Source organism: Trachurus japonicus, chromosome 14 (genome assembly GCF_045865225.1).
Source record: "Trachurus japonicus isolate A0001 chromosome 14, Traja_1.0".
NCBI classification, from domain to species: domain Eukaryota; kingdom Metazoa; phylum Chordata; class Actinopteri; order Carangiformes; family Carangidae; genus Trachurus; species Trachurus japonicus.
This window is the reverse complement of record NC_140920.1, coordinates 3,772,425-3,787,108: the sequence shown is the minus strand read 5'-3', so window position 1 is coordinate 3,787,108 and position 14,684 is coordinate 3,772,425. Positions and strand designations below refer to the sequence as shown.

The window sequence follows — 14,684 nt, the reverse complement described above, 5'->3', positions numbered from 1 at the left end:
GTCTGAATGGATGCATGAAGCAGGTACAGTTGTCTGTCTGACTGATGCTGTGGGCTGAAGTCTTCCATGGCTGCAAGGTTGGTTTACTGTAGCTGCTCAACCTCTAAAAATACCTCGATCTCATCATCATCTCTTTGTCGCCGTTGTTGTTGTTTCTCTGTGCTTTGCATTTTGTGTGTTATTCAGGGAGGATGTGTGTGTGTCACCTTGCGCTACAGTACTTTACATTCCACCATTTCTGTTGCATCAGATAGTTGAGCTCGGGTTTAGTGAGACACAAACCACGTCGGTTTATTATCTGTCCCATATGCAGTAGTATGATGCTAACATAGACTTACATGACAGGGTCTTGCTGTCATGTTCTATCTGTAACAGCTGTATGGATGGAGCTCTATATTTTTATTCAATTAATTATTGGAAGATCTGTTAGATTTGTTTTTACTGAGCTTTTTTTTGCCTGCAGGTAAAACATGAGGATTTAAAGGTGATTAACTTTGATTGCAGTTTGTTTGGCCGGGTCTGTGATCTATAAATATATTAAGTATTTAGTTTTCCCTTGAAGCCCAATACAGTCATTACCTCATGTGCTTGTTTTATTTTTCCGACGGCACTAAATGAGCTTTTGATAAGATTATTATTGACAAAATAATGTTAGACTTGGCAGGTAGGAAGGCTAGAGTGGACTCTCCTCCTGTTTGTAATTTGACCTTTGAGAGCTGCAATGCAGGGGGAGATGGCATCTATCTAGCCTCTCTGTGCATCGTTCAGGCTCCTCTCTCTGAGTTCAACTGGACTGTGAAGCTGCTGGGGACTGATCTGTCGCTCTTTTGGTCCCTGGTGAAATTAAAACCCCTAGAAATCCAAATTCTGTTTGAGGATTTGACGCAAGACGCAAGGTGTTTTAGTAGCATTACTGTTGTTGCTGCTTACAGGAATGGTACATATTCCTATTATTAGCCCAGAAAATCCAATACTTAGTTGGTTTCCTCTACAGAAAATGTTAGTTTGATCACTAATGATTCACTTTATTTGTTGGAAACCAGGATAGTTGGTACAGTGCGTATGTGTTTATTCATTCATTTGAATCTCTGGTGCAGAATACCAATATTCTGGGATGTAACTGCAGGTACATTTGTTGTTGCAGTTCTTCCTTTTCTCATTGGATCTTCTTATTTAATACTTTCTCAATTAGTGGAACAATACACTGATGTTTTTCTTTCACTTGCATGGATATTTAAGAACTGTGGCCTGTGCTAAAATGCAATTAAACAAACTCTAAGATTTTTTTTCCTTCATTTCAGTGGTGCCACTGACTCTCAGAGCTACGCTGCTTGCTCGCCCATCCTGCAAAACCCTTCCTCTTCGTCCATGACCCAGCTGACCCCGGAGGCTGACAGTGCAATGGTGGAAAAAGGTTCATCGGACCAGGCCTCGGACCGCTGCCCTGCCACCGCCACCGCCACCGCCACCGCCACGCCTGAGCAGCAACAAACCGCCCAGCACCAGCGCACCAACTCCCAGTCCGTCCATCCCACTAACCCCAGCACACGCAGTGGAGGGAAGAACTCCAAGGTGAGCAGATGTTCGCTTGGGGGTCATTCCTATGTTCCCACAGCCCTTTGGTCCCACCATTGGTTGGGTTTAGGCAATGAAGAAAAGAGTTGGTTAAGTTTAGTAAAAAGACCCAGTAGAGGCTAGACAGGCCAGATAGATAGAGTTCAGAATCCAGATACATAGGGCCTAATTTTGAGAAAAATCTTAGAACTGTGGGAACATAAGGCTGTGGGAACATAGGCATGGACCATTAGCTTGATGCTTAAGTGCTTTAATTTGGGACTTCCTGTTCACCAAGAAAATCAAATAGTAGTAAGTCACAAATAATCAGGGGGTGCTCCCAGTCCATTGCCTCTTTTGAGCATGTACTCATAGAACTACTGTATAGGTAGGTCCAGTAACAATTTCTATCCATTTACTTCAACTTGTAGACATTCAACTTCTAGGTGCTGACCTATAGGATCAATCATGTGAGGAAAAATTGATAATAACTAACTGATAGATGGCAAACCACAATCTCAGTGGATTATTGGATATAGTATCAAGAGATCAGCGTATCCCCAACTATCTCTTTGCAAAATTGATTCCAGAAATTGTAAAATGTGATTTGGGTTCACTGAATACATAATTTTTTTTCGTCTTTTGCCTGTCTCTCAACAGAAAAGTCAAAGCTGGTACAACGTGAGTATTTTTTTTATACCAACCTTCATCTTTTGATTACATGTTTTCATTGACTTTGTCCACATTTTCAGTTGCTTTTTCAGTAGTTTTTGACCACACAAAAAACAATTGTCTGTTTTATATTTGTTTTGAAAGTTTAAAGAACCCCATTGTGATAGAATGTAATTTGATTTCAAAATAAATGTCATTTCTTGGACTGCAATTTGGAATTAAAACACTATGACCCTCAAAGTTCATTGGTTCATGTTATTGCCTTTACACAGGGCAATGACAAGTACAACAGAAAGGTTATAGGGGTTTTTTGTTACATTTATTTTGAATCAAATTTCCTCGAACAATACAACACATGGTTATAAGGGTTATTTCGAGACATGAGACAAATATCATCAGCATAGAAGAGCATCATTGGTTCAGTAGAGCCAAAGCCCTCAGAGTACGTGGCAGTGGGAGATTGTGAAGTGGTGTCTAAATAACAGCATCATAGAAAGTAACACAATTAATAGTAATGATAGTAATCTCAGAGGAGTGTGACCTGTAGCTAAAAAGAGTTGGATTACGTGATATCATTTTTGGCATACGGTATGTTTTCTGTAATTTCCTCTGCAGGTGCTGAGTCCCACATACAAACAACGCAATGAAGACTTCAGGAAGATTTTCAAGCAGCTGCCGGATAGTGAGCGCCTCATTGTGGGTGAGTGTGAACAACTACACAGATAGGAATAGCCTGAAAATTAGAGTTTATAGATACTATTATTGCATAAAAAACACGACATTTACTTCAAAAGGGCTGATCCCACATTGACCCCAAACTGGGGACGTTCTACTTCCAACATTATTTCAACCAGGCTCTTATCTTCTTTTTTCTTTTTGTCTGGGGCTTTTTTAGTGAAGTACTCAGTGGAGCAAATTGTGGAAGGTTGTTTACCCCTGAATGCTGCATGCTGCACTCTTGGCACCATTGCTAGAATGCTAATATATTGTTTTATGTCATTTTCTCTGCATTTTGGAGTTCTGATGCACAATTTGCTTCCAAACCATCGTCTGACCTTTGACCTTTATCTCCTCCCAGACTATTCCTGTGCCCTGCAGCGGGACATCCTTCTGCAGGGGCGCCTCTACCTCTCAGAGAATTGGATTTGTTTCTACAGCAACATCTTCCGATGGGAAACCTTGGTGAGGAGCTAATCTCACTGGGACACTCCTACATTGAGCTTCTTGTAGAATGATGTTTCATATAAACACATAGAAGCAAAATACTATAACTCTCACTCACAACCATCATGTCCAACTTTTATTCTTCCTGCACTGCAAAAACGTATTTCTTATTTCTAGTCAAAATGTCATTTCTGGTCAAAACAAATCTCATTATACTTAAAATAAGACTCATCACATGAAAAGTAGCTTGTTTTTAGACACTTTTTTTTTTACTTCTTTCAAGCATGTTTTCACTTGAAATAAGTAAAAAAATCTGATAGTGGGGCAAGTTTTTCTTTCTTATTACAAGCACAAAAAACTTGCAAATGTGAAAATGAGTTTGAAACAAGTGCAAATTATCTAAAAACAAGTTAATTTTTAGGTGATGAGTCTTATTTTAAGTGGAAACAGATTAGTTTCGACTAGAAATGAGACATTTTGACAAGAAATGCGATGAAAGATTTGGAGTTTTTGCAGTGTGGGGCTATCTGTAATGAGGCTACTGTACATGTAATGTTCTTTTAGGTGTCTTTAAAGCTGTTAAGGACTTGTCCATCAAGTTAATTGTCTTTTGGTTTGTTAGTTTTTTTTCAGGCTTGGTCCAGAAAACAAACAAACTCTGCAGTTAAGTTTCCTATATTTTACCTCTGTAGTGTAAACATGCTGCTTTTCACTCTAAAGCTGACAGTTCGATTGAAGGACATCTGCACTATGACAAAGGAGAAGACGGCCCGTCTCATCCCCAATGCCATTCAGCTGAGCACTGACAATGAAAAGGTAGAAGCAGCATCACATCCTTTCCTTAAATACACAGACCACAATATTTTCTTTTCAGATACACATTCATAGCAGTTGTACCGCTGTGGTAGGGTATTTCAGTGTTACAAAATGTGTCGAGCACCATTTGGTTAGGTTTCTGTGTAAAGAATTGACAGACTTAGAATGACCAAGGTCAGTCTTTAGTCTCATTTTGTCCCGTGGTGTGAGACATCATGATGAATGGGGATTAATGTGAACAGTTTCTCACACAGACACAGTAAATGCAAATTGACAATTGATTTACATAATCAACACAATTGATTCAGACTGTAGGACATGTTGTTCCAGCACTACTGACAACTGCTTAGAAATCTAATTGTCAAATCTTCAGAACATACTTTAGAAGAGATTATGTTACCAACATGATTACACATGTTGTGTCTGGGTGCATTTCTGGTTAGCCAGCTGTTTTGGCTAAATAGCAACATTTTTTTCATTTGAGTGGACAAAATACTGGCTTACAAAGGTGTCAAAACACATCGTCATTTACTAATTTCCACATTCAACAGTTTTTTTTTCTATTTACCACAGATACGTATGTATTCTTACTGTTACTTCAAAAACTCGACAAAATATGGAACACAAATCTTTGCATACAATTTTAAATCTCATCCTTTATCTCACAATTGACTGTGCTCTCCTCTCAGCACTTTTTCACCTCATTTGGTGCGAGGGACCGGACGTACATGATGATGTTCAGACTGTGGCAGAACGCTCTTCTAGAAAAGGTGGGAATGATTTCACTCTCAGTGTTTCATGACGAGCTCCAATGATGTCAGCTATATAGTATACAATATTAAAATCCTGCCAGGACTGCCATCATCATGCTTCAAAGGTTGTGGAATAATAACCAATAAATATGTTGTATGGTATTATGTTTGTTTGGTGGTCGTTAACACAGATCACTGGCGTTTGAGTCCTGTGTTAAATCAAAAGCTCAAGTTTCACTCTGCATTTCCTGTCTGATACTCTTCTTTAATTTCTCACCCCTTTAGCCTTTATGCCCAAAAGAGCTGTGGCACTTTGTCCATCAATGTTATGGTAATGAACTTGGTCTAACCAGTGACGATGAGGACTATGTCCATCCTGATGAAGACTTCAACACCATGGGGTGAGTCTGAAATAAAAGCCCTAAAAATCCATTCAAACTTCATCCATCATATATCTGCATCATATTTCAAGGTGGTCATGGTAGAAAATATCACTATGTCAATTTTACCAAACGTCTTTATTTCTTGAATGGATGGAATTTCATTAAGGATTAGGGTCGAGGTTGCTCCACCTCTACCGCCACCTAAAAGTGCAGTCACAACAACCATCTTTATCTATCACTATTATTTGTTCATTTACTTTAAGGATTAGGGTTGCAGCTAGGGTTAGGGTTAGGGTTACTATCTTGCCCCACCTTGAGAAGGGTCATTGTGGTCCAAGTCCCTTCTATGGCCACCTAAGAGTCTGACAACAACCATCTTCATCTAGTACAGTGTAAGTGGTTTATTTACCTCGATGTTTAAGGATTAGGGTTGGGTTGGGTTAGGGTTACAGCCAGAAATAGGTTTAACGGGCGCTGGGATTAGGGTTATGGAATAATTATGTTGAGAGCAGCCATTGTGGTCCAGATCCCTTCTATGTCCATCAACGAATCTAAATTCACTAACCACATCTTTATGGGGTTATTTTGGCTCTTTGCTTTGAACATTAGGGTTAGGGTTGGGAATTAGGTTTTGGCTTTTGGGTGCTGGAATTAGGGTTATGGAATAGCTATGTTAGAGTGGCCATTGTGGTCAAGGTCCCTTCTAAGTCCATCAAGGAACCTGGTGTGACAATTTCTACTTAGCACACAGTTAGGGTCGTGGAATTAAGGTTAAAGGGATAGTTCACCCACAATTGAAATCCGTGGCTTCTCTGAGTTACAGGGGGTCTCGGCGTAGCACTGCATGTCCATATAACGGTTGCAAATGGATACCAACTGTCTTCGTAACAAAACAACACACCAAAAACATCCAAATACCTCCATAGTGCTCGTCTGTAATGTCCCTCTTGTATTGAAGCCCTGACCTGAGAAATTGTTTTGAAAAAAATTAAATAAGTCTGTATTTTAAGCTTGTTTGTAGCAGAAGCTCCCAGTGTCTCAGTTCACTGCTCTTCCTGTGTCAGTGCAAATCTCGCGTGACCGGCAGAAAAATTAATCATGTCGGGGCTTCAATACAAGAGGGACATTACAGACGAGCAGCATGGAGGTATTTGGATGTTTTTTGGTTTCTTTTTGGACGAAGAAAAGTGGTATCCATTCACAACCATTATATGGACAAATACTGCTGCGCAGACCCCCCCGTAACTCAGAGAAGCCACGGAGGACTCTGAAACTTCTCCCAGCCCTTAGTCCACATGAGGGTGAGTAGATAATGAGTGAAATTTGAATTTTGGGTGAACTATCCCTTTAAATCATTTGAATTATAGAATATGTCAGCCTGGGGTGGGTTGTAATTTTTTTAGGATAATCCTTTGTGTCGATGAAATGCTTCTATATCAAATATCTGGTTTCCATCTTTCAGGTAAATCAGTAAAGAATACCGTTATTTATTTAAATCCATCATCACCCTCATCACACCCATGCCCCCCCTCCCACCTGCATTTGTATAGCACAGTGCAGGCAGTGTGCAACAAGCTGGTAATCTTGACCTACAGCTGTTGTCCGTCTCCATGGTGCAGGTACTGTGAAGAGCTGCCCGTGGAGGAAAACAATGAGCACAATGACACCAGCAACGTTCTCACCAAGAACACAGAAGCTAAGCCCGACGTTAGTCCCGTCCTGGCCCACAAAGCCTTCCCCGACAGCGCTCCACCAGAGCTGCCCAACACTTACTCTCCAGAACCTGTAAGTAGGCTGGACAACCACTGAACAGTCACTGCATGAAATAGCACACTGCTGCACTGCAAAAACTCAAAATCCTTCCAAGAATATTTGTCTTATTTCTAGTCAAAATGTCATTTCTAGTCAAAGCAAATCTCATTATACTTAAAATCACATAAAAAGTAGCTTGTTTTTAACACTTTTTTTAAAACTTCTTTCAAGCATATTTTTACTTGAAATAAGTAGAAAAATCTGATAGCGGGGCTAGTTTTTATTTCTTATTACAAGCACAAAAGATGTGCTTTCACTGGCAGATTTTTCTACTTATTTCAAGTGATAATTTGTTTGAAACAAGTGAAATGATCTAAAAACAAGTAGATTTTTAAGTGATGAGTCTTATTTTAAGTGGAAAGAGATTAGCTTTGACTAGAAATTAGACATTTTGACAAGAAATAAGACAAATATTCTTGGAAAGATTTTGAGTTTTTGCAGTGTGTCATCAAGTGTTTCAGGAACACCTTTATCGTGTCAAGGATTTTTTTAACTTCTCATGTGCCTGCATGGGTATACTTGGATTGGTGGCGCTGAAAGTGGCCTTGTTGCCACTAGAGCTCCTAAACTGTGAAGCGGCCCACACACTGGCATCAGACAGACAGACTACATCTTTAGTGTCTTTTAAAAGTCTTAACCCCATGTCGCCATTTGTATCAAATTTGATAGATGAAAATACATGAGTTTTTCAGACCTCTACATCCTCACTGTGATTTTTTTTCCTGAAAAACCTAATGTATACAATCAGATACATGCAATGATCAGACAAACCACCAGGGTGCAGTTATTTATGCACCAGCAGGCCTTCACTTGGGACATCCAATATGGCCGCTGTCGGTCAGTGACCCAAATGTGTTTTCTCATGGATATTATTGCCAATTTTGAAAAAGATAACGTAAGAAAAACTTAAATATTTTTACTGAATCTTCAATAGGAATAGTTATCGCATTGATGCAAAGTAAAACTACTTAATATTTTATAACTTATTTTATAGTAGAACTGTGTTGAAAATGTGTGTATCAAATTAGATACAGCAGGTATGTAAGGTAATTTTCTATGCAAATCTCCTATTCAAAAAAAAAAAAAAAATTTGGACTTATATTTTTTTCAAAATTTTAGAATTTTCTGACAATTATTTCATGGTTCAGGCTTTACAGGAAAAAGCTTTCATGAATATTTTGTATGTTTCTTTGAAGTACTTTGAAATGTTGTTAAGAAAAGTGTTGTTTAAATAAAGTGTTTAATTATTATTATTATTGGTTGATCCCATTGGCTGCTCCAGCTCCAGCCAGACCAGGATCAGCCCACTGTGGAGGATGTATGCAGCCGTCTAGCTGAGGCAGCCCTTCTGATCCTCCCTACGTCTGAAGTCCAAATCCCATCGCCACTAACGGACCCCAGTGAGAATGAAGACCTGCAAACAGAGCTCAGTGACTCATCTGAGACACACGATGAAGGTTTGTGATATTACCCTGTTGTCACACAAAAATATTTCAACCTCTTCATGCCACACAACAACACACTGACACAGACGTATACTCCTTTCTACAGGTGAGGTGCAGACTTTCCACCAGGACCTGAATGGCAGGCAGTACATCAACAGAGTGTACAAGCTTGGTGTGGACAAGATGTACGACTTACTTTTCACTGAGTCCGAATTCATGAGGGAGTTTCGGGTGCAGAGGAGATTCTCAGGTAAATATAACATACAACTCCTATGTAGCCCTATTTGGTATCCACCAATGGGTTCACAGGAGGCTGCTTCAACGGGCATCAATGACCTTGTGGCAGCAGCTCCCAGTGGCCACTACTTGAAGGGATAGTTCAACATTTTGGCAAATTGGCCCATTGCCATAATCGCTATAGTCATAGCAGTAGGTTCGTTACCTTTAATTGTCGGTGCAAGCTATTTTTAGAACGGCGGAGCAGAGCCGTGAGCTGCTCAGAGCTACGCTACGGAGGCTCATGGGATTTCTTGGTTTCCCTCATCAAACTCATCAAATACACAATCCAACAACTCCACAACGCTCTGGTGGACAAGTTGTGAGCTGCACATTCACCACGCTATGAGATAATAACACAACGTTACGAGACAGAGTTGTTTTAGAGGGAAATTCATGCAAAACCACTGATGCGCGTTGCATTCAGGGACAGTTTTTCATCAAGCAGTCTCTGTATTTACCTCAAAAACAGCTCCGTTTTGTAACGTTGTGTTATTATCTCATAGTGTGGTGAATGTGCAGGTCACAACTTGTCCACCAGAGCGTTGTGGAGTTGTTGGATTGTGTGTTTGATGAGTTTGATGAGGGAAACCAAGAAATCCCATGAGCCTCCATAGCGTAGCTCTGAGCAGCTTGCCACTCGGCTCCGCACCGACAAATAAAGGTAACAAACCTGCTATGACTATAGCGATTATGGCAATGGGCCAATTTGCCACAATGTTGAACTATCCCTTTAAATTGAGGCTCTAAAGATCCTCTACTTAGACTCCATATTTCCAACCCTCAACAGGTAATATGCAAAATTCTTCTGGAGGTGTGAGTGAAGACATCCACCAGACATGGTCTTCCACTATTTAATTAGAAACAACCACCATGACTAATAGACACTTGCTCATTATGTTATCTATCTCTGCTGTTCATGCCGTGACTTTTCTATTCATGTGTGTATTTTATGTTGTATTGTGTTGACACTTCTAGGCCACCATACTTTAAGTTGAATTTTAATATTGTCTCTCGCAGATGTGACGTATCACTCATGGAGAAAAGAGGTGGATGGTAACCAGACCAGAGAGATCATGTATGCCATAGCCCTGAATAATCCTCTGGCTCCCAAAACAGCAGCGGTCACTGAGACACAGGTTTGAGAATATTTCCTTCGCCAAATCTATACAAGCTCAATAACTGGTTTTGTTTGACTTAAGTATGGCTGTATAATGATCTTGGTGTTTATCTCTGGGTTTAGACTCTGTACAAAGCAAGTCAAGAGCACGAGTGCTACGTCATTGATGCAGAGGTGATCGCCCATGACGTACCCTACCACGACTACTTCTACACTCTCAACCGCTACATGCTTACCAGAGTGACCAAGAACAAGTGTCGTCTTAGGTGAGGACAGTTTTTCCACCATCGTGTGTGTTTTGCGGTATAAGAACAAAGGGTAGAAGCTCTGAAACCTCAGCGGTTATTCTGCAGATATTAATGTTAGCATGTTTCCCTCCATCCATGTGTGTCTCCTGCAGGGTGTCGACAGAGCTTCACTATAAGAAGCAGCCATGGGGGCTCGTGAAGGGGTTCATTGAAAGGAACTCCTGGAGCGGTCTGGACGACTACTTCAGACACTTGGGTTGGCATCACAACTCCTTGGCCTTACACACTTACATTGTGGTCGATCTGACTATGAGTCATATTGACTTTGCACTCACTTCCAATCACTGTCACTTGAAGATTTAGGAAACATTACGCCTTAAATACAAATGCAAACACAGATCGTGTAACTAGCTATTGCACCCCAGGTTTCTGGATGTACTGAAGACTAATAATGGAAAAAGGAAAAGAAAGAAAAGTAACAATAGTATCAGTTGTTTTTAGAAAAATAACCCAGAAAGGACATGCCTGTTGCTTCTGAGGCCCTCTTCAGACCTGTCTAATTTAAAGGGACAGTTCAACATTTTGGCAAATTGGCCCATTGCCATAATCGCTATAGTCATAGCAGTAGGTTCGTTAACTTTATTTGTCGGTGCAAGCTATTTTTAGAACGGCAGAGCAGAGCCATGAGCTGCTCAGAGCTACGCTATGGAGGCTAAAGGAATTTGGTTTTCCTCATCAAACTCATCAAATACAAAATCCCAAAACTCCAAAACGCTCTGGTGGACAAGTTGTGACCTGCACATTCACCACGCTATGAGATAATAACACAACGTTACCACACAGAGTTGTTTTAGAGGGAAATACAGAGACTGCTTGCTGAAAAACTGTCCCTGAACGCAACGCGCATCAGTGGTTTTGCATGAATTTACCTCTAAAACAACTCTGTCTGGTAACGTTGTGTTATTATCTCATAGCGTGGTGAATGTGCAGGTCACAACTTGTCCACCAGAGCGTTTTTGAGTTGTTGGGTTGTGTATTTGATGAGTTTGATGAGGGAAACCAAGAAATCCCATTAGCCTCCGTAGCGTAGCTCTGAGCAGCTCACAGCTCTGCTCCGCCGTTCTAAAAACAGCTTGCACCGACAATTAAAGGTAACGAACCTACTGCTATGACTATAGGGATTATGGCAATGGGCCAATTTGCCAAAATGTTGAACTATCCCTTTAATTCATTTCATTGACCATTCTCAATCCAGCCATATGCTATACAGTAGGTTTTGACCTGGTCAGTTTGCATGACTGTAGTTCAGTTCAGGTGAAGTCACGAGTGCCACATCAAGTCTGTCATCATGAGTTAAAGTTATATAACTTGAGTCGATGACGCTGCTTATTTCTGTGTAAACAGAGACACGCTCGTGTGAAATGAGAAGTTAACAAGGCGACCATTCAGCCTGAAGTCTTCATTTAGCCATTAAGTGTAAATGGAAGCGACAACCAAACCAAATCTTGTTGACCTAAGTCTCACACTGAAACCGTTCAGGCCTCAAACCACCTATTCTTCTCTCTGTGGTTTCCCTTAATACGACTAGAGTTGGAGCTGAGTAAGCTGGACGCCATGTTGACGGAGCCTCACAGACAGTCGCCCAAGACCAAGGATCTACGGACCGGTATCTGTCGGAGGAGAAAACCAACGCTGCTCCATCCGCCGAGTCCACTGGGGATCCTGGATGAGGCGATCAGCACGCCCGAGGATGAGGAGAACATTCACCACATCAAGCATGTGGCAAGTCAGCCCAACAGATGTCAGCAGCTGGTCTGTGGTCAGTGAAATACTGTACAACTGAAGGCAAGCATCAATGTCATCTTTTAACAGGACAGGACTTGTGGGAAATGTAGTACACTGCAAAAACTCAAAACCTTTCCAAGAATATTTGTCTTATTTCTTGCCAAAATGTCTCATTTCTAGTCAAAACTAATCTCTTCCCACTTTAAATAAGACTCATCACCTAAAAATTAACTTGTTTTAAGATAATTTTCATTTATTTCAAACACATTTTCACTTGAAATAAGTAGAAAAATCCGCCAGTGAAAGCAAGTTTTTTGTGCTTGTAATAAGAAAGAAAAACTTGCTTTCACTGGCAGATTTTTCTACTTATTTCAAGTGAAAATATGTTTGAAAGAAGTAAAAAGTGTTAAAGACAAGCTACTCTTCATGTGATGAGTCTTATTTAAAGTGTAAAGAGATTAGTTTTGACTAGAAATGAGACATTTTGACTAGAAATAAGACAAATATTCTTGGAAAGGTTTTGAGTTTTTGCAGTGTAACTCTGAGAAACAAATAGCAGCTTCACAATAAAGTCTCGTCTGTCTGTTTATTAACAGTTTTCTGTTTCTTCTCCTTCTCCTTCTTCTCTTACAGGCTCCACCCAGACCAGACACATACCTGATACTCAAGGAGGCCTTGCACTTTACAACTTCTCCAAACTACTGGTTCTCATCAGCCTCGTGTGAGTTGTGGTATCACTTGTATGTTGTCATTATCCACTGAGTTGTGATTAGACTATTATATCGCATAAGTATACTGCAAAAACTCAAAATCTTTCCAAGAATATTTGTCTTATTTCTTGTCAAAATGTCTCATTTCTAGTCAAAACTAAACTCTTTTCGCATAAAATAAGACTCATCACCTAAAACTAGATTTGTTTTGACTAGAAATAAGACGAATATTCTTGGTAAGATTTTGAGTTTTTGCAGTGTAGTTTTTTCTCTGTGAACTGATCAGGAAATCAAGCAAATTGAGAAAAAAATCCTTCCGTGGCTCCAATGAATGAATACTTCCAGTAAATTATTATTTTATGACTCTGTTTTTGTTCTTAGCAATAGATCTGGTAAAAAAATAAAAATAAAATAAAAGTTCATAGTTTCAGATATCAATATTTTCTGGTGCACACTTCTTTCTACCATTGTTCCTTTGTTTTTGTGTTGTTGAAATCGGTTGTAACACAATTGTTTTTTCTCTGTTCATTTGCCTTTGCACTCTGTAGGATCTGTATAAGGTATTTTCATTCCAGCCATGAGCCTGATTCTTCTCAGAAAATGGCATTAAATGATGTAATAGATGACGCTCTGTTGTTCAATCTCTCCGTGTTTTCTTCTCTTCTCCCTCCCCTTTCTCTCTCTGTAGCTTGATACTGCTGGTATTCCTCAATATGATGTTGTTTTACAAGCTATGGATGTTGGAGTACACCACACAGAGTCTCACCGAAGCCCAGGCTTTCAGAGCACAAGAAAGGTATAATCCTATCACGTGTTTGGAAATTCTTCTTTTCGATACGGATCTTTGTAATAGATCATTGTGACCACACCAGGCCATACACCGTCTTATTATCACTCTGATACTTTGATATTATTTCACATTTGTATGATTGTGTCTCCACAGCAAAACCCCTCAGACTCAGCGGGAATGGGTACATCTCCTGGACTCCCACCAGCGTTGCCACGACGACGATCTCCAGACATGGAAAGAGATAATCAAATCATCAGTGCTGCTTCTCGATGAGGTGAGGTAGTCTACTGTAGTCACACAGTCAAACACGGTCATAAATCCACGTTTTTCTCTCAGCTCTAATACTGTATACACACTGCAAAAACTCAAAATCTTTCCAAGAATATTTGTAGTATTTCTTGTCAAAATGTCTAATTTCTAGTCAAAACTAATCTCTTTCCACTTAAAATAAGATTCATTACCTAAAAATTAACTTGTTTTTAGATCATTCTCACTTATTTCAAACAAATTCTCAATTGAAATAAGTAGAAAAATCTGCCAGTGAAAGCAAGTGTTTTTGTGCTTGTAATAAGAAATTTGCTCCACTATCAGATTTTTCTACTTATTTCAAGTGAAAATATGCTTGAACGAAGTAAAAAACTGTCTAAAAACAAGCTACTTTTTAATGTGATGAGTCTTATTCTAAGTAGAATTAGATTTGTTTTGACTAGAAATAAGACAAATATTCTTGGTAAGATTTTGAGTTTTTACAGTGCATCAGCTCATTGTTTTGGTCTTACAGTTCACAGCATGACTCCTACTATTACCAATGTTCTTTTACAGACTCTAACATATCTCTCTCCTGCCTTTCATCCAGCTGAGAGAGTCCCTTCTTCACCTCCATAACAGCATCGGCCTCAAGGACAGCAAACCTGAATCGGAAAAGCAAAATAACCAACATCACTGATGGACAATCTGCAGGCATGTGGACATGAGGTGCAATATTCAGCCTTCCTTTCCTGAGCCTGAGCTGTGGTTGGAGTTTTTTAGTCTGACACCTTTTCAGGAAAAGTGTGTACGGACTCAAGTGACCTCATCAGCTCAGAGTATAGGTGAAAGTGCACAAACACACACACAGTACATCTTGCAGTGAGACAAAATCACTGGCAGGACTTACA

At 39.9% G+C, this 14,684-nt stretch overlaps 1 protein-coding gene across 1 annotated transcript; it reads left to right on the top strand.

Moving 5' to 3' along the window:
- Positions 1-14,517, top strand: LOC146974046 (protein Aster-B-like). Its single transcript, XM_085797132.1, has 19 exons — positions 1-77; positions 1,302-1,572; positions 2,215-2,235; positions 2,842-2,926; positions 3,305-3,408; positions 4,111-4,206; positions 4,896-4,976; positions 5,244-5,359; positions 6,961-7,126; positions 8,436-8,610; positions 8,705-8,848; positions 9,895-10,013; positions 10,118-10,260; positions 10,395-10,498; positions 11,831-12,061; positions 12,661-12,748; positions 13,426-13,533; positions 13,681-13,801; positions 14,384-14,517. Exons 1-19 carry the CDS (start codon positions 67-69, stop codon positions 14,471-14,473), a joined length of 2,274 nt encoding a protein of 757 aa, XP_085653258.1. The 5' UTR covers positions 1-66; the 3' UTR covers positions 14,474-14,517.
- The last annotated feature ends 167 nt before the right edge of the window (positions 14,518-14,684 follow it).